Source organism: Zerene cesonia, chromosome 11 (assembly GCF_012273895.1).
Source record: "Zerene cesonia ecotype Mississippi chromosome 11, Zerene_cesonia_1.1, whole genome shotgun sequence".
Classification (NCBI taxonomy): Eukaryota; Metazoa; Arthropoda; class Insecta; order Lepidoptera; family Pieridae; genus Zerene; species Zerene cesonia.
Genome location: NC_052112.1, coordinates 5,224,373 through 5,246,244, shown reverse-complemented (window position 1 = coordinate 5,246,244; position 21,872 = coordinate 5,224,373). Strand labels below are relative to the sequence as shown.

General features: G+C 32.6%; 1 protein-coding gene across 15 annotated transcripts in view; it reads right to left on the bottom strand.

Annotated features, from left to right (window-relative positions):
- LOC119829966 (TLD domain-containing protein 2) overlaps window positions 1–21,872 on the bottom strand; it is a 77,962-nt gene that overhangs the window by 53,238 nt on the left and 2,852 nt on the right. For 5 of the 15 annotated variants that reach the window (XM_038352715.1, XM_038352725.1, XM_038352720.1 and 2 more), the window contains exon 1: window positions 4,667–4,875. Coding sequence is in view for 4 of the 15 variants with exons in the window: in XM_038352734.1 (XP_038208662.1) it covers window positions 17,300–17,436 (137 nt within the window). In the remaining 11 variants the exon portion in view is untranslated. Of the gene's footprint in view, window positions 1–4,666; window positions 4,877–17,299; window positions 17,525–20,494; window positions 20,641–21,872 lie in introns of those variants that run through there. The other 10 variants (XM_038352727.1, XM_038352729.1, XM_038352734.1 and 7 more) reach the window with 9 other exon arrangements.

Genomic DNA, 21,872 nt, shown 5'->3' with positions numbered 1-21,872 from the left:
TTTATGTTGTTATGTTACTTCTATGAGCGCTCATTATAAAAATATAATTTGACCAAACTGATATATGAAATTTTCATTATATGGAAAATTACATCACCTCTTTACGTGTACGATAAACATGAAACCAGAAATAAACTCAATTAAATGTAAATCAAACAAATACGCAAGGCATTATTTGACGAGTGTATCTCCTGAAAGGCAAACAGCTTCCTCTTGTATTATACGGAATAGTTTATTGAGAGCAAAACGTGATACACAGATACAATAACACGCTAACAAACAATGTATCACACGATTGCGACCGTAGCATATTCAATGAGAAGACGCAGTACGAAGCAGAACACGGAATACAGATTAATTGTTTACCACAATGGACTGACATAGGACAAAGAAAATATCACAGTCGTTACGTATATTCATTCCTATAAAGAATAGGAAATTAGCTTTGGACGATATAAAGTATTGACTAAGGAAGTTAGTAGCCAATTAACGGGCGTGTTCGTTTACAGCTTATTGAATAGAATTGCTTGAATTGCTGTTGTTATTACTGCGATGGTCTTGCTATATTTAAATTCTTATGCGCAATAATGACATGTATAACTTTTACATTAATTTGGATTTAACTAGACACACAAGAAACTAAACTTTCGTCGTTTATTATATTTTATGGTTCAGTTCATTATACGACACGATAAATGTTACACCGTCAATTACCTGAAAATACTTGTATAATTTATTTATTATTCATTTATTGCCACCACAGGTAAATATTGAAAGGTATTCATACTGCATACAAATAACTTCCTGGAGGAGCATGTAAAGGGCCGTCGAGAATTGAAACAATACCAACCACCCAATATGGAATCTTTGTTTAAGCATTTATATTCATCATTATCCAACATTCCTTATGCAGTTATGTACATATGACCTGTATTTTTATATAATTAAAATATATAATATTTATTTCGCTTTATTAACATTTCTAGACTATTTAACCCTATACCTATTCACATAGTCGACACTTTGTATCGTTCACGTGTAAAATAATAAATCCTAACGGAACATCAGGCCAACGTTCACTAAATGCGAGGTGACAAAAAAACCATTACTCGCAATAGAAATTGGAACACAATTCGCGGACAATGTGAACACCCTCAATACGGTATCGCATAAACAGTTATGAGGAAAAGAACGTGACATAATAACCAACAAAACATGTACTCGATGTATCCGACCCGGGTCCGCGCATCGAGAATTAGGTGTATAATTTCAAAGGCTTCGAATTATCTGGTAGGTTTCCAAATCATGAATGTAATATACGATAGTGCAAAAATAACTATGGAACCTTTGTGTATCCGCAAAGTTCCTGTTTAATATTTACAATGTGCATCCACATCATCGCTTGAATAAACGATGATGAGCTATTAATATCTTTTCAACGTCTATTTTAAAGTATCACATGAATGATTAAAATAGGTTAGGTAATCCTGGGTGAGACATTAATGTATAAGAAGGTATATTTGAATTTGTGTACCTACGACGTTAGTAATTATTTTCATATAATCAATGTTTAACTAAAACGTCGCAGCATTATTTTAAAGATAAGAGAGGCTGGTTAAATTTATAGAATCATACTATAATATTATTACAAGGCGACAAGAGTTGTTATGGTATGTTTTATATTATAGCAAACTACTTCTCACATTACACTGTTTCAATTCTTGTTTATATGCAGAATATATTAACTCAATTTTAATAAATAAGGTATAATCTGCAACGTGTGTTATAAATTACCATATTTTTCCATTCATAAAATGTAACACAGTACTAAAATTTTAAAAATATATATTTTTACACTTCAACGGTCTTACGATATACTAAAATAGCTACTAGGTAGGCGTATAATTTGAAGGTGTAATATTTTAGCATTAGAAATGTGAATATTTATTTCTCCAGTTGTTAACATTTTTTAAATGTTAACTTAAAGCTATCAAGAATTGTCATTGCCATTGTCACAAACAATCGAAATTTTACTTCTAAAGCTGCCTATAATATGTTGTTAGTATGCACTAATGCACTTTGGAACGAGCGTCATAACATGACCGCGATATAACGTGGAATATGTGGAAGATACTTTGGGAATATTCCCAAATTTGCAACTGCTACAAATAAATCTCCGAAACCATTCTCTGCATGCGCGTCGTCCTCATTCCGCGAAACGAAATAAACCAAAAATATATGAACTTCCCATCATAAAAGAAAACACGCTGAAAGAATTCTATTCACATAATACTACATAGAAAGTAATTGCGAAAGCAGTTTCTTCAAATGAAACGTTTCTTGGAAAATGTAATATTCTTCAATAATGCTTTTAATTAGGAAAATGCAATCTTTCGAGATTTTTATTTAGACTCCCAAGAATGTGCTTATTGTGGGAAGATTCTAGAACAATTTCGACGATAATAAAGAGGATGAATTTAATTAATGCATTTTTACTGGTTGCTTAAAAACAGGAGCGTTTTCTTATGCGTTTCAAAATCAATGTTCGAAGTAGGTAAGTATAATAAAATACAATTTCATTCCGTCAGAACTATTTACGATCTCGAACACAAAATACAGAATGAGATGCAGATTCGCATTCTTTTGTTGACAAATTGACTTGAAATAGTTTAGTCGTTACACATAATGCATTAATAATGTGTAAAAAGACAAGCTTAATGTCACTTAACAGGTAATTAATATTTAATTTACTAAATACTTAAAATAATAAGTATGCGAAAAACCGGGGAAGGTACCATCTCCCCATATATGATAAATAAGATGGACGTGAAATAGCTGCTTGAAAATGCTACTAGTGAACAATTCTAAAGAAATTTAGCTAATTGAATTACATTAACGCGCGATACATTGCAAAATGGATGAAAATAATGCATTTTTTATTTATTTCATAAGTGTTTTGAACAAATTCTACAAGCCAGTTCTAAGCATTATTTGAAATGCTGACACAATTTTTCTAGATCATTTATTCTGCTGTATATGGTAGACGTACTTGAAGGCACACAGTTACCTTGCCTTGCCTAGGTATAGGGTTCATAAGGTTTTGTTTACAAATTAAAAATACATAGTTCTCAGCCATGTTAAATTTAATTATTTTTATATTAATTTTTCGTTCATATGTTTGTTGAGGCAAGCTTTAAATAATGTATCTAAAAATAAATAAATAAGTCAATTATGGCAATTACTTCAAGAATTGATGATAAAATATAGATTAAATATATTGATATCAAAATTGTTACAATCTTTACTAAAGTTACAAAGCGGAAAGATTTTTGTCAGTAGGTATGTTTGTAATTTTTTCATAAAAAAAACTACTGAACCGATTTCAAAAATTCTTTCACTATTAGAATGCTGCTACTTCACTGAGTGACATAGGCTTCTAGGCTATACCTAGTTATTTTATAATTATGGTTTCATGTAACTAAAAATATAATCTAAGTAGATTATTTTATTAAGCCCATTTAAAAAATGATAATGTACACATTATCATTTTTTCTCTATTAATTATATTCCATATTTTATAATGACTTTGATAAAATGTGATATAATACAAAAACAATCGGTCGCGATTTATTGCCAAGTCGGCGTACTTGTCGACAGCCCTGACATAACAAATCTCAAGTTACATTTATTGCTAGAAAAATGTAGGTCGTGTCCGATTTCAAAGTGCACTGGGACTTGCATAACTCCTAAAGCAACACTAGACAGCAACACGCCACACTGACATTGAGATCTGTAGTACATATATTCCATTGAAATGTTCACAACAATATAATATTGTGTGTGTGTGAACATTATTGATAAGATAGCATATTTATTATTCAGTATTCGCGCCTTGATTGAATCACTCAATGAATATCTCTCAATGTCACCCTAATGCAACATGAGTAAGAATTACTTTTAAATCGATAAGTAATTATTATCAATGATGTATCGGAGTACGTTTCGCAAAGATAAACTTCAGATTTTCTTTGATTTCAGAACAATATTTAACGATGAAAATATCGACATAATATTAATTACAAATATGCATCCGCTTCTACGTCGTAGACGCTCGTAGCGAGCTCATAAAACATTGCCGGTAACTTGCATCTGAAGGAAATATTATAAGTACCTACTTATTGTAGTCAGCGCTTATGATTTATTTCCTTGATTATGTTGTACGTTTTAGGTAATATTTCAATGTTGTATTATCTTTGAGTTTATTCTGTATGAATTAACAATTAATTCGTTGATTATTCTATAAGCGTAATTACTCATATTTAATAACAAATACTTCTATGTCATTTAGAATCTCATATCAACAGAAATAAATATTTCTCGCGAACTGTGTCTACTGTATGTGCCACCCGATGTAACAAAAAAAGCTTTTATTTATTTTTACTAAATACACTTTAACTGCGAGAAAGCTTTTAAATTACTAAATTCTCATTGATAGCGAGGGTAGGTTTATTGTAACTAAAAATAATCAAGGTACAATCAATACAAATAATTGCAACTGGATTAACGTTTTCATATCATTAAAATATCATAGAACAAAAAAAAACATCCGTCAATAATACCACAGGAATGCGCGAATTAATTAAAAAAAAAATTATCCAAATCTCACAAACACACAACACGAGCTGTTACAGGTTGCGGCCACGTACCGACCTCCTTTCCCCGCTGCACTGGCGCAACGAACTTAACAAAATAACTAGACGAAGATGTCGGAACACGAAATCGCGGAATCTGCGCGTACGACTTTCACTTGTTGCCGGTTGCGCATACACTTATCGCGGCGTGCGAGCCTCACAGCGCTTTGAATGCTACTGACTTGTACGGTGCCAGCGTCGTTGGAGGGGCCGCTGGCCTGCTTGTCATATCACCATCAACTGATAACCGATCTGAAGTGCATCCCCTGTAGCGATTTGCGCGCCTCATATACTAAATACTTATCTTGTCATTATTAGAATACCTTTACATTTGAGATTTACAGGTTTATATCTTGCCTTCATAGCATCATTGAGAAGAGAGTGTAAGTATTTATAAAATAAGCTTTTAAATACTGTTATTTTTTTTAATTGCTTATTTACTTAAAAAGTGAACCGAGCTTTGTTCTTGTCAAGTTAAAAATTATTTATATAAACTATTTTTGACGTGAAAATCTTACTCTCTTAAAAAATGTCTTATTCTAGTGCAGTAATTATAAAATTATATCTAAAACTGATAAACTAGGAACTATTAGCCGGATACAAGTGTCAGGCAAAAATCTCGTGGCGATTTTTCTTTCTCAAAAAAAGACGATAATTAATTTTAATGTAAGTAAGTACATTAAATGTTGAGAGTACGGTCCCATATTAATTAGTCATATTTAAGTGACGTTACTTTATATGAGGGAAGTTCCAATGATTATAAAAAATATATATATTACATTAACCTTCTTGTAACACCATATTAACTAATAGAAAATATTTTTTTAATCACTATAATAAAAAACAATAATATTCAGATAAAATCAACTCATCAATCTATTATTAATTATATTTTAAAATGTCACAATATTAAACTTTATAATTATATTATATATACACTCATCTCAAGAACAATTAGAAAAAAAGCTATTTCTTAGATCTCGATTCGGATCGAAAAGTAGGTAATGAATTACTGTTATATCCATATATTTGTGACCAAAATACATTTATCATCATTCTGAACGTACATACTTATAAATTAAAAGCGTGCAAAATTCTTTACACACCCATCTTAACTCTACATGCAGTACTATAATTATTACTCTAAATAGATAAAATTAATTTTTATATTTACAAATAGATTTTATTTGTTAATTGCACAATTATGCCCTTTGTGCTTGTTCTTGACATATTTTTATTATCATTGTGATGCAACACCGTTTATACCAAAGGCATCGAGAATAAACTCAACTTTTTTATATAATTGCTGGTTACTGTCTATATAAATAAAAATAAACCGTCAAATGTGTTGCTAAGCGTACTCGCGAACGGGTCGACCAAATCGGATATTTTTTTAACGTTTTTGTTAAGGCACAAGGAAGGTTCTTATAGCAAGCAACAACTAACCGAGGTAGAAGCCGGGGCGGACCGCTAGTTATATAATAAAAATAAAAGTTTGCAATAAAGTATGAAGCACGCGCAGGTAAACTCACATAAACATTATATATTTTAAGGGCACAGTAGAAAAATATATAATTTTTGAGTGAGTGAGTAAGATGAATGGTTTAAACCTTTTCATACGACACATATAGGTGCGTATGGGAACTCAAATATTTAACATTCAATGTTTTAATGGTATCATATAAAAGTAATTGAAATACACGATTTACATTGCAATAAAATAATTTATGAAAAATGAATGCTATCGGCATCGGTATTTTCTCTGCCATATTTTAAAAATTTCAAGCATATAAACATCCAATTAGACATTGTATGTTTTAATGAAGGGTATAACAATGAGCTGGTAACCCAAAATTTAAGTTTGCAGTATAATGACCATAATAAGTAACGGAGATCGACTGGTACAAAGATGTAGGTACAACGGTATTCTAATTGTAACTTATAGTAGGGGAGCCCAAGAGGGGATTTTGGGATTTACTCGAGCGCGTCAGATTATTATAAGGAAACGTATCTTACCTATTACTAAGTACCTCCAGAAAATATGAGCAGTGAATATTGGTGGGTGCGCTCACAAGAGCCGCAGGAAATTAAAAAATATGGATAATTCTTTAAGTTTACGCTCAAATTGTCAGATTAGCGAAATTTGGATTTTTTATGTTGTAAATAACCCGAAATATCTTTATCTGACACGCTCGAGTCATATATTTTTATATTTTACCTTTTATTCGTAGCCACGAAATTACCGCATAAATCGTAAGAATAAGTTATATTTTATTTCAGTAATATACCAGAGCATTCAAAATATCAAAATCTAACGTGCTTGAGTATTTCCACAGCCCCGTTTTTCTTTTACTATTAAAAAAAAATCAAAAACTTTTTTCCACCGCTGAAATTGAAAACACTATAGGACTTTTTTTCTTGCTATCGTATAATCTGCGAATTCCAATAGGTTTCTGAAACGCTCGAGTAAATACACATTTAGCATCTTGGGCTCCCCTACTATTAACTTCTTACAAATCAGGTCAAAACTAATGGGCACGCCACTCGTGGTAATTAAAACATTTAAATGTATTAACATTGAGAAACGTTGCTCAGGTATGCTTTCATCGAAATGCAAATTATGTGTATACTCGTTGGATAGTACCTATTTATAGGGCTATAGGCATATTGAAATTGTGTACCTTTTAAATAATTTGCGTCAAAATAATTTTTCCCTATGCACTTTAAAACTGCGTTTTCAATATTATATTTCGTGATTTCATTCGTCTTCCTCGCGTTTTCCCTATTTCGTATAATTACAAATACAAATATTATCAACTATTATCATATCTCGTGACTTTTATAATGCAAATATTACTCGCTTTACTATTTTAGCATTATGGATAAAAACCGTTTTAAAGGAAAACAAAACACCCATTAAGTGTATTTATGTATGTTCGTGTACTAATAATTAAAATGTATACTTAAATTTCGCGGATTCAGTAATGTTTGAATTGTAGCCTAGAAAATTTTCAATCTTATTCAGTGTAATTACGAAATTACATATAGAGAATTTAATGGCCACTTTGTTTATTTATACATATTGGATTCTCGGCACGTATCAAAAATATTCGTCAAACACGAACACTCGGCGCTGGTTGTTTTATTTCAAGAGCAAAACATTATTATTCAGACCCCGCGGTACTAAATTATTTATTCATTAATAAAACGAATGAGCAAACGTACCTACGCTAATAAAACACAATGATGTTTATTAAACATTGTCTAGCTATAAGTCATATGCACGCCTTCGATGCATTTGTTTATCATTTTCTATACAATGCACTGAGCGTCAGAAGGACGGAATAAATATAGCGAGCACATGGAAGGTCAGTTATTTTTACGCAAGACCTTTTCACTGCAAAATTTTGGACACCAACTTATCAAGTAAAAGATCAATTCTTAAGATTATATATTGGTACAGTAATAAGTCACGTCCGCCGCGGCGAACGGATGAAATATGGTTATTGGCCATGCATTGAACAAAATAATTACGCGTGAATTAATTTAAAATTATGCAACTTAATTATAATTTTTTACGATCGCGTTTCCCTTTTTTTATGTATATAAGTTTTATGAATAATCAATTTTACACTGTACAGAGCTCATTTTGCTTTGAAGATTTAAGGATAGATATTAGGAACACATTGGGTTACAGTTAAAAACAGAAATATTATAGGGAAATGAATAAAAATTTGTTTATATCAATAAGACATTGGTAGGACTAGATTCGTCCACGTAGTCGGAAAACGAAAGATGAAAAACGAAATGTGTTCGATGCATATTTAAAAAAAAACATTTGAAACACCGTAATGAAATCTTCACTAATAGGTTGGCATTGCCTCCGTTATCCTCTAACAATGACAGTGTACTTTATATAGACAAACATTGTCTTATCTTGATTGGTTTGCTTGCTACCGGTGATAACAAATATTTCTAAGAATACAACATGTTTATAAAAAACAGATTTCATCAAGACTAACGTAGGAATAGTGATGTAGAGAAGATTAAAAAGAAATTCAAGCTATCCACACCTAAGACTTGATCTACTTTGGAGTCGTTGACAACCTGGACATCTTGATAACATGAGGAGATGAAAATAATTTCACAATGAATTTTCCTTCTATTTCTCGTAATAAATCAAGAGAAAACGTGAAGAACGGATGTAAGCCGTCTTTCTTATTATGTCTTCCTGTTATGAGGATCGTAGGTACCTTTATATAACACCAACAATAAGGGCAATCAAGTCCCCTTGTGTTATTTGCATAGCTAAGTATATATTAACTGCACTTCGCCTTCAAATGCTCAGACTAGCTGATCTATTAAAATTTCCAAAGTGTGCACATTCAATTCGACATCTACAGACATTATTTGACAGTTTCTATTGTATATATTAATATTTGTTTGTAAAATTAAATTATCTGCCTACGTGTGTGGGAGTCGTAGGTACGTAATTCTAACTGGCCCGTTCTGAAAGTAGGTTATAGCATTTAGGTGCTACCGACTATTGATCTGCAGATTCGGAATCTGATAGTATTCGGTAGGCCGATTAACGCCTACCTGCGCTTCTTGACTTAGTTAACATTTACAGTTAGTAAAATCAGATAGTAGTTATCTATGGAATTACGCATTTCTTACACGAATTGCAAATTTATATTGGTCGTAGTAAACGATCCGAATGGGACATCTAAGGACGATTATGTAGTAAATCTAATCATCTTAAAAAATAAAAAACCACTATGCTATTTACACAAACTAATTTTAGTGGCAAAATTCCAAATATCCCAATTTCTTTCTCATTTAATTGTCAATTCTCTTGTTCTACAAATTTTGATATCAATTTGTGACAACATATCTTTCTTCAACTCATTGGTCGTGTTGATACAAGGTATTAAAACAACTCTAAATCTTTTAATATGTATTAGATCTATCAAAATTATAGATTCAATTATATCATTCATATGTATACTACTCATATGTATCAGTTATGATAATAACAAGTTGAAAAATTTATTACAATTTCCATCGCTATACAAGATGTGATACGATTTCTCTAATCAAAGTGAGAAAAACATGCATTGCAAGATGTGCCTTCGTTTTCAACCACAATATTGTCTTCAAATTTAATACAAAATGCCTGCGCATTATACAATTCTCTATAGAAATACCTTAATTGGCAAAAGTTTAAGTATTGCTAGCTTATTTGATTTCCTCTCTCCAATGTCAAGCACGCCTTATTTAGGTCGAGAATATCGGAACAAGCTGTGTTAGGAAAGCATTCAATTCATTTAATTTATTCTGGATTAAACCGGTAACTCAGTAGTTTGAATTAAAATTTAAACTGTTTTGCATTTAAATAACACTATCCTTTATGTTTAATCTAATTTAGACCGTTCAATCACAGAATAAATAGGAATTACTACACACTATTAATAAAATTTGTGCTTCCCAGTGTTATGAAGGAATTCATTATTTATAAATTCAAGGATATTCTATCATCATCAATATGATCAGCACAATAGATGGATAAATGTTGTACAATGTATAAAATATACAGCAATTATTTCCAAATAGAACACGAACTCCCACAGTCTGTCCTAATTTATAGCATGGCATTTGAAAATTATAAAATGGAGATAATTTAAAATTAATTACGTATTTCAATTTTAAATAGCTAACATATTTATATTAAAATGAATCAGTGTATAGAACTGATGAAGGTGGCCTAGGAACTAGTCTAGTCCTAGTCTCTTATAATAAATTAAATGGAATAAATAAAGACCAATTCTTGAGACGTCTCTTCTATCAATTATTTATAACCAAACTGTCATTATGATAATGATTATATTATTCTCTTACCTACCTTTCTTATATACGAAGGCATTTATCACATCACGTCATATACAGGTAAGAAAACTCACAAAAATGCCATAGAAATGTTCAGTTCATTTGAAAAGCCTTCCTAATTAATCATTATATCGCCGATAACATTGCATTTTATCGAGTATATTATATCAGATCAACAAGTTCAAAAACGACTACCTCATAGAAAATAAAACAATCCAAAGTATATCACAGGTACATACCAGAAGAAGTCCAATAAACTCATTTTCACAAATTTCACTGAATACCGATTTAAAACATTGAATGTACTCAAAACAATCTAACAAAATGCTGTATTTTACTGTAGCATTGAAAGTCTACTAATAAATACTGATTTATCGGCAGTGATATAAATTATTATCGCATAGGTATATACGTAGAGCGTAATGTGTTGTGAAGATATCATTTTAAATTATTGTATCAGTAATGACATCTGAATTAAATATGGACGGTGAAATGCAAAGGAATTGTCGCAGTACATTAAACTGTTTTAATTAATATTATAATATGTATTTTGAAGATAATAATTTATTGATTGATATATTTTTTACTTTTAGTTTAATAACATTAGAGAAGTTTTTTTAAATGAAAAATAATACAGAATTGAAAAAAATCAGGCACATGAAAACGCAAGAATAGAAAAAATCGACTACTGAGGTAGGATCATGGCTGGCCGAGAAGCGTTGCCGTGGAAGGTTTGAATTCCACCCCATGACCAATTTCTTTTCTATTCTTTAATAATTTTACCTATTTCATATTTTAAAATCAGATGCGTGTGAAATTTAAGGATTTTAATGGCTTCCGTTTTAAAGAGGTTATGAATTGGAAAACAAGACGAAGAAAGAAAAATACTAGTTTAGTTTTAAAATTTTATTTTTAATATTATGTACGTACAAACTATTCGCGCCTTTTCTTTAAATAAAGGCCAAATCTCAGCTAATGAAAAACACTCACAAATATTGGCACTATGTCAAATTTTACATTTTATGTAGTTGAACGTATTTTTTTTATTCGTAAACGTTTTAATGGTGAGTATGTATTTAATTTTTAGAGTTTACGTCAACACCCTCCCTAACCAGATATCGGAACACTTTTATGTGTAGTTGTTTGTTTGAATATAATTTATTGCTTATAAATTTACTAGATCTCTTAGTGAGTTTATGATTATACATCTGCATTTTATTAGCCAGATGAATAAACCAAAACGTAGTAAATACAAGTCATATGACAAACTAGCTGCGCCGCGCGGTTTCACCAGCGGATGAACCAACGGGCAATAGCAAGTATTTATAGCTCGTATCTTATCCCGATGTAAAGGCTATATTATTGCAAAATTCTATTAAAATCCATGGAGCAGTTTTTAAGTGGACGAGTAACAAACATCCATACATCCAGTCTTACAAACATTCGCGTTTAACTAATAGTAGGATAGCTTCTATATGCTATTTTATTCGAGCAGTTTTGAAACCTTAAATACTAGCAAGATAATTTACAAAATTAATCCGACTTCCAACGATTCTGTCGCTTGAAAGCGCATGAAGAAGGCGTGGAAGACGTACAAACAAGCAAGAAACTACTTATTCACTTGTATAATTTTCCTCACGTGTTGAAAAACTTTTACAGATTAACATGTCCAAAAACTGTGCTATTCTGAAAATTAATTGAAGATGAATTTGTAACCTTTGCAGTCTTTACTCAACGGCATTCGCAAATTGTTCAACTTTAAGAAAAGATCAAATATTGAAAAAATGATTTTTGGTACCTTTTTAAATAATATGAATTAAATAGAATGTTAAAAATATAACAGATAGTTAATAATTTAATCTTTAAATAATATTTTATATGTTTAAGACATTATTTTGTTATCTGGCTGCCCGTCAATCATTTTTTAAGTCTTTTTCCTTTCGAAAAACCTATCAAATTAATACCACACGTAAATAATACTTTTTACAATCATTTTAAGTTTTATACAATAAAATACTTAATTAGCTCCAGCAAGCTGAGGGTTCTTGAATACAAAAAGTCAAAATAAATATTTTCATAATATCATGGTTAAATGGATAAATTACAGTATTGAGTGAGAGACTCATAAAATACTCGCACACATAACGTAAATAAAAGCAATTAGAGGCAATAATTCGCTAATTGTTTACGGTTGAAGTAATCAAAGGCCTATTTGTTTACTCGGTGAAAACACAATAACTACTTAAAGGGACTCGTTAATAATCTGCCCTGTACTTCATCATACTCAAAGGTCAACAGCGTTGCAATGGCACGAGTAGAAACGAGAAAGCAACTTAACCTAGAGCCGACTCTGAAATTAGCCGATTGACGTAAATGCATCGAAATAATTCCATAGTTAGAATTGAGTGCAACGGGATATCCTCGTATCAGTTTAAACTGAGTAACGATGTGCTGTACATATAACAAGACGGATGCGCCTGCCCAGCATCATCTCGACAGGTGTCAGAACGGCGCCGGCACTAATCTTTCAATTATGCGCACTTCTCACTGCACATCTCCATACTTCAATTATGGAATGTTCTCGAATCCAATGTATCATGTGTTGCATTCGTATCTGCGTACTGAAATTCAAGTCTAGCTCGTTTAATATTGTACGTGACTACTGTTAAAATAAGCGTTAAGTAGACATGTATCTAAAACGTTGTCATGTCGCTCGTTGGATTCCTATTACAAAGTATAAAAGCGTTATGTATTTATGGAGATATTTTTCAACTGCTGGCGCGGTCGTAATTAATATAATAAACATTTAAACATGGATAAACGTTTGTCAAAAATGTCAGATAAATGTTTTGAATTCTTCCGAGGAAAATCAACTTTATCAATTTTATCTCGCCCATCTTGACTTATTAAACAGCGAACTGATTTGCGACAAATAAAAAACAGAAGGCTCGACGCTTTACTAACTATCTCTCTTATCATATTTTATGTAGAGCGCAATAAAAATATGGTCACGTTTTGGAACCCAATTAGCTATTTATTACTACAACAGAAAAATGTATTCCTATTATTCTTAACACGGCTTACTTCGATATTTCTAAACATGACATGATTAAAATATATTGAACCGTAGATGTCAGACTTATCATTTCTTTATCACACGACTCACTGTATCCCGCCAATGGTGAAATCTGAATAATATTTAGATTATGTGTCAGTGAGATTCTATTGAACGCAGATAATACGCATTTGCGCAGGAACATCTTTCCTAAGAATCGGCCGCGCATAAAAGATTGGTAATCACAAGATCAAGTAATATTGATATGTTAATACATAGAAAGGGAAAATAGGTACAGATATGACACTTGTATTGGTGTGAAATCCGCTTGGACGCGGTACGAGAGCGATAAAGGAGAGCGTTTTGTGCGCCGCGAGACGCGCGTGACAACATGTTTACATGTTCAATGTGACACGGCCTCGTTTATTCGAGTTTGTCACGATTTTATCAACAAGGAATTCTTCTGAATTGCATATGTTAAAAGCGATGCAGTGACTAAGGATCATAAAATGAATACGCCCACCTTGCTATGCTTCATTCAAAAGAAAATTATTTAGAAAATTCCTTGTAGATATTGCCCGAATTTCAAGAACACGCCATAGAAATAGTCCACTTCGATGTGCACTATTAAAAATGCTTATTTTTTGCGAGAAATATTTTATAAATAAATTAATGTATATTTATAAATAAATTAGAATCTTATCTTTCACATTGGGGGTTTGCACTAAATGCAAATAAAAAATTATTTTCGCTAGATAATCTTTGCAAACCTTATTTATGTGTACACGAACTTTAAAAATTAACGAAGATGTTAAACAATGATGTCTTGGCATTCAAAAGACATAAATTGCGGGTGATTAACCTAAAAAGAGGTTTAATAACAAAGATCCATAGCAGCTTACTTAAAGGAGATTTACTCATATCAATATGCGCAATGCGATCGATCAACTCTTTCGCAATTCACCCGTTGAAATATGCAATCCTACAGTAAATACCAGCATTAACACACAAGTCGTTTGCCTTTAGCGCTTCAGAGACAAAGTAAATTGTCCCCAAGCTTGCCAAGATGAACAAATTGGAAACAAACAATTTTAAGTTTTACCGCACTCTCTGGCGCCATTTGTCTTAAATTAGAAAACTCAAGTATTCTATTAAAAACAATGGGCATTTCATAAATCATACTTCCATTAAGCTGTTGATTAAAAATATAGCGGACATAGTATTTTAAAGAAATCTCTTGTTGAGACGAATAAAAAGGCCTACTTTATTTCCAACACAGCCGTATCTCATTTGTGGTATACGTATAACGGCGGATGGGACAAAAGAAACAATAGGAGGGAGATACACCTCCTACTACCATTCTGATGTTAATGTTGGGAACCTAAACATTTAATATCGGTCAAGGCTGTGTGATTTATACATTCAAATACAATCTACATACATACATACATAAACAATAATAATAAAAGGGGGTTTTAGAAACAATAACAGAGCATGAATAAAAAAAAAATTGTGTCCGTTTGTTTGAACACGCTAATCTTTGGAAGTACTGGATGGATATCAATGAAAGTTTTTTATTATATATACAGTCTGGACAAAATATAGGCAAAACTTTTTGGAAATTGAAATACCGGATGCGGAACCGCAACAGACCAGCTCCAAGAGCCTAGCACCACTATATAACATAAATAGCAATGATGTCTTAACAAGTTATAAGGTCTGGTGACATTTTATGTCGACTTATAACAATCGAGACGTGAACATCTGATGTTGGAATCAAAGTTATCACTAATTTCACTAGATGATTATAAAATAACACAAGCTGGGAGTAGGTCGCTTCTAGTCTTTATTCATTGACTCCTGAAGGAAAACTTCCAAATATGTAGAAAGAAAAATATAAACATAAAGAGATTTTTTAAACTGATCACAGTAATATTATAAACGTAAAACTTTGTTTGGATGTTTGTCCGTCAATCACGCTAAACTACTGAACGGATTTTAATGAAATTTCGTATACAGACAGGGCATGAGCTGACTTGGGTGATAGGATACGGATATATATATCGATACACTTTTACCCCGATTCAATGTTCCCTTGAGATAAAACGGGAATAATTATCCGGGCGGAGCCGGGACGAGCGTCTTGTTTGCAATACAATTCTTAATTTAGTGTACTCTTGGGCTCCACTGCAATTTTGGATACAAAACTATAATACTTTTATATCTAAGTAAAACCTAATTTAATTTATATCCTTCAGTTATTCATATCGAAATTACACGGGAACAAAGTCTCGGGTACTAGCTAGTACGTTGGTGAGGCGCGATAAAGTAGATACAATTTATATAATTCCGAAGAACGGATTTTCAGATATGTAAGGGGCTTTAACATTTGTTATTTATTACATTGTCAGAACCTTATCCTACATTTCGACGATATGTATAGAATTTATAACCAAAACTGTATTCAGAATGTTTAAGTGGGTACAAAAAAGCATTAAAATACGTTGTTTTTTCATATGAAATCAAAATAAAATAAAGCCTCGTTCATTGCACATAACTTAAATGTGTTAAATTGGAAAGGAATTGAAAACCATATATGAATCTAAGCAATTTTCCATTCAATTCGAGAAATGCGAGGCATTATGTCATGTTGCAAATTAATCTTCATCCTTCCTAGTATTACCTTGACTATGTTATACATTTCATTAAATCGCGTTAAAGTTATTACTCGTTGATATTACGTGTTGTTAGATTTAATATAAGGTAAAACGGTTGAGTGTTAAAAACACTATTAGTTTATATAAACGCTATTTTCAGAAAGTGAGCCTGCTGCAGACGCGATAAGGGTCTTGTAGGTGGAGGTAATGTACACAGTCGAGATAGAGAATGTTGCTCAACTTAAATATTTGCACGCTTGCCTACTTCGTGGAGACTACGTGAAAATTTGCGCGTCGGTGTGAGTATTAAATTTTCCGAATATCCAAGACGTCGACATACCTGCATCTTCAAGTAATACCTACTATTTCTTTGAGTGTAAGCTTTAGTAGCAAATAATTGTATATAATTTAGTTATAACATCTGTAATACACTTCTCCGAATTAATCGCACAACTTACTATTTTAATTGTAACTAGCTTTTATTAGATGCGCTAAATTTTCTAACTACTAATAAATATGAGATATTCTTTTATTAAAGTTGAAAATGTACCTAGTAAAAAAGGTTCCAAGTAACCACGCGGTTCAAGGGAAATTCACTTTAAAAAGCATTTGAGCAAACAGCTCGCGGAATCTAGAAAATCTAATTTTTGCCGAGTAGTAGAAGCTCATCTATATCGACTTATAAAATATTCATATCTACCTGTAGTATGTCTATGATGATTTTATTTCTTATTATGGAACATCTATGAGTATACTATTTTTGTGCAGACTAAGAAAAGTATAATTGCAAAGAACTTTCAATCCTCTTTGTTAATTTCTGATCCGACATGAGCACACCATATGAATTTTCAGAAAGCGCAATTTAAATATTAAAAAAAGTGCCAAGCGACATCTGAAAGCAAACAACGTGCGTGATACAGAAACACTTATCCAAGCCAAACCGTTAAGTAGGTAACCTCGTAATCCACTCGATTATCATGGAAGACTGATCGTGTGTAAAGAGTACTCACTGCCAATGGAAGGGTCCCGTAATGCCGTCTTTCAGTCGGTCCTTGAGGGATCGCTGGCGGGACGGGCCGGGCCCGGGGGGCAGCGTGCCTGCGCCCGCCGGCACCGCGGCGGACGGCGCGCGCGCTGGCGACGACATCGCGGCGCGCGAGTCCAAAGGTCTTCACTAGCACCCAGCGCACATATACATCACACCACTGCACCGTTATACAGCACTAAAACGCGCGCTGCAACATAGCCAACCGACAAAAGCCACATAAATAAACACAAAGCAAAGCGGTGGTGAGTAAAACGATTATTTGTAAGCGGAAGAACTGTTTCCACAATTCGCGATTATTGCGACGTTGAGGTGTAAGCACACAAATGTTGATAGTGCAATAATGTATCCACTCGTTGCAACATAATGGGAACTGTATGCAACGAATGTATGTAAAGCTAATGGCTTGTTGGCTGCCAAGTGTAATCAGAGTAAGCTTAAAAAATCAAAATGATACTATATATATTTATTGTTAATGAAATATGTTTAAGAAGACAACACAATATAAACATCAATTTCCATCCAACATCAAAATTGATTCCAAATAACATAGTTTATTAGCAAAGTCTTTTATCGAATATTATGCATTGCGTTTTTGTAAGGCGCTCTAAAATGATATTTTAACAATTTCAACATGAATTTAAAAGTATACTAGTACTGAAGGGCTATTGTATCTAATCAAAAATACAAATTTGGAGCTCTTATTTGTATTTTTGATTATTTCATGTTATATAGTTATATATATCCGCAGGTGAGTATCAAAACAGGTAATAACTTCCCTTGTATGAAGGTAGGACGTGGCGAGAATAAATTCAGAGGAGCGTGTGAAAAATTAATTATGCATTACTGGCTTCGGGCTGCTGTAATGTGGGAAGGTATGGTAATGTTCACTGTAAAACCGAATTCCTCTCACATTGATTTAAATTACACACAATGAAAAATTATATTACGTCTCCTACAAGACGATTAATAAAATAAAACCTTAATAAGTTTAGAATTTATGTGAGTGATAAACCTTCAGAAGAATTTATAAAATTTTAGTTCGTACATTTTACTTTACTTGTAAGTAGGTATAACTTTTATTCAAATAATATATAACTTTAGTTTTAGACTAGACGAAACTTCCTGAACCTATCCCAAGTCTAGAATCGAGGAAAACGTAATACCCAGCAAATATATTTTTCAGAGACATGCAACGTCCGCAATCCATTATCTATGAACGCTTTACTATCGCGTGCAGCATTCCAGAACGCTGTCCCCCAACTATATAGCAAAGTTCAAACATCAAGTCACCGGGTCACAAAGGTCGCGCCGTGGCGCTTTAATTGACCTGTACAGGGAACTAAGCGAACATGAACACGTGCCAAATCACGATTTTCATTGGCACTTCGCGGAACCGACAACGAGGTTTCGGCAAATGCGATTTATAGTGATGGTGTACCTACACATAAGGGGAAATAAAATTAATATCTATAACTATTCTCTTGCATAGCTAATAATGTGTACAAAATATAAATACAAATAATTATAAACAATATTATAATTTTATAAACGATAATATAATTGTAGTTCGACTATATGTAACTTCTTGTATTAATTTAAATATGAACTTTGCACAATCCAGTTCAACGAAACAACAAAAATGAGGTTAATCATTCTTTATATGAAAACAGCAAAACACTATCTCTTTAAACCAAACAAATTAGGCAAAATAATTCTGATGTGAAAATACTGAAGGGAGAACGACAGCAAGCGGCTATCGATCGGCCCTAGCCTCCGCTTGCGGGGCTCTTCCCTCTTCCCCGCGCTGCCCGGCCGCGTGCCTTACGTAAGCCCAGCTGATCGCACCCACCCTGTAACCTTGGCAACCAGCCCTGTGCACGCGCTTCTCAACAAAAAAAATATCAACATATTTTCCGGTTTGTTTAGAAACTTTGACCTTTACTACGTATGAGATATAAAACTGTCACAACTTTGCATACCTATGCACACTTAGGCAAATTAATATTAATACTTTCCATAAAAGATTACGGAAATGTATTATAATATTTTGTTTAGCAAAAGTCAAAAAATATCAAAAGTCTAAAATTATAAATATTAGATATCACCTATATCGAAATATTATAGTTAGAATAAGTCATCAATTGCAATAACGTTGTTATCCAAAACGACAGCGACAGTATTACACAATGCAAGTAGTTCGAGCGGAAGAGCTATCAATATAAGCTCGTTAGAGAACGCTATTCTCCTGGGAGCCTACATCAGACGACATGTTAATTTCCTGCGACGAATGCGAGCCAACCGTTCATCCTACCAATAACCTTTCATTACGTATATGCAGCAGTCGTCTAGCTGTAGTTAAATACGATGTTTAGATTTTAACTAAAATTTACAACAGCATTCAGATTTCTGACACCATTAAAATTGATTATGGAATATTATTGATCGTTATTTAACGGCATTATTTACTTAACAATGTTTTTACTTGAAGGTTAGATAAACATCGTTATATGTGTTAGTACGCTAAGTAAATATTTGCTTAATAGCCCCATAGTTCTTGAAAATACTAATATAGAATACATGTTGCTTGCAATCCAAAGTAACAAGCGATGCGGAAACAGACCCGGACGGGAAAAATACGATCAAAAGTATATCTGAAAGACTGAAATGCGCTGTATTCAGCATAGTAATGTACATATAAAGTATGCTTCACCTAAGTTTAAAGAAGCTGCATTATACTTTGTTTACTGTTTGTTAAAATAAATAATAAATACGCATACCTAACACACATTTACGGATAGAAAATTATTAATTGTATACATATTATATCTGTAATTGATTCTAATATTAGCCATTGTAAATATATTGTATTAATAATCTATAACTATAATATTCATAATCAGAAACATCTTCAAGTTTAAACATATTCGTTACAACCTATGCCCAATTTTCTAACATCTGATATCTAGACATACAGCTACATCAATTATAATAATGAGAAACTTTCGAATGAATCTAACGATACTAATTGTCAGTTATATTATGGAACGAAAGAACGATGACGAAATAAATGAAAAATGACAGAATTTCTTTGACAATGTTTAATGATGATGGCGTGCAGAGAAGCATCTAATGTGGTTCATGCATTGTCGCAACGAACCGTATAAGAAAGAGGTTCGCATGAAGCAGCGTAGGCAGGCTGAACAGCATAACGCGCACACGTCTACTTCGAAGGCTGGAAACGTGCAACTGTTCTAGACGAAGCCGGGCGGGGGCGCAGTGAGTGGGCGGCGCATGACGATGGCGCCCAACGAGAAACCTCACCCTTTTTCTCTCCGCCTCGCAATCACTGGTCGGTGTATCGACACCTATACCGTGGAAATTTACAGAAAACTATGCAAACTTTATACAAATAGTCGCTAATGAATGAAATGCTGACCTCTAAATGAAAACTAAGATACTTATACCTATTAAATAATATGAGAAAAAAGCAACTTAGTAAAAATGGCAAAACATCGTGGCTTTTTTACCTTTTGAATAACAAAACCGAAATATCCAGTTCAAATTGAAAGGTTCGTTCGTTTGGTTCATATACATATACATATACCTAGGGATGCCACGCACATACAAGTGAATAAAAAACAACAACATGAATCGATATGTTGAAGGTAATGAATTTATGTTGAACATAAATCATCTTCACGTCGTGCCGTTAACTTGTCGAACAAAACTTCATGGTCGGGTCATGTATCGTGTGAAAAAACAAAGGTGTTCACATGCTAATATTTAATTTATTGTTGATTCCGAGTGTTTTTGTTTTAATGTGTACCTAATACTGATTACTATTTTGCTTTTACGGTTTTAATATATTAAGAATGGAACATGCATTACAAAATTCAGTTACATATTCCACCTAATAACTGGCAAATCCACCAACTAGGAAGAGAAATGGTAGGTATTTTAACCCGACATTTCGAACACTTCACAGTACATTCATAAGTAAGTAAAAGTGCATAAACGGGAAACATCTAACTGATTAGCCATCCAGTATGCTCAAATTTTCTATTATTCTTATATTCGAAAAGATCGAAGTGATCGCCAATCTAAATAATTAAGATGCTGACTTTGAATAATGCTTGAGGATATCTTACTATGTACTATCATAAAATTATAAAATGCGGTTCTAAAACCAGTTCTCGACGTCACTAGCTTTGTTCTACTTTAATGGGTTTGGACACAAAATATATATGCTCTATTTGAGCGTAACTCTAGAATATAAGGTTTGTGTTAAATAGAATAGCTATTACAGATTTCAATTAGTTATCAATTGTCCCTTGCAAAATTAATAAAGACAGGGCTTCTATCACACAGTCACTGAAGAAGCCATTAAATTGTATTATACAAAAGTACTGTTGTTGTATAAATTTTTTCTTTTTTTGTTTCTTGTAATAATAAGATCACTTTTCTCTAAGTATAACGAAGACACCTAAACTTATGTTACCCTCTATTTGTGATATCCGCGCGGGGGGCTGGTGACC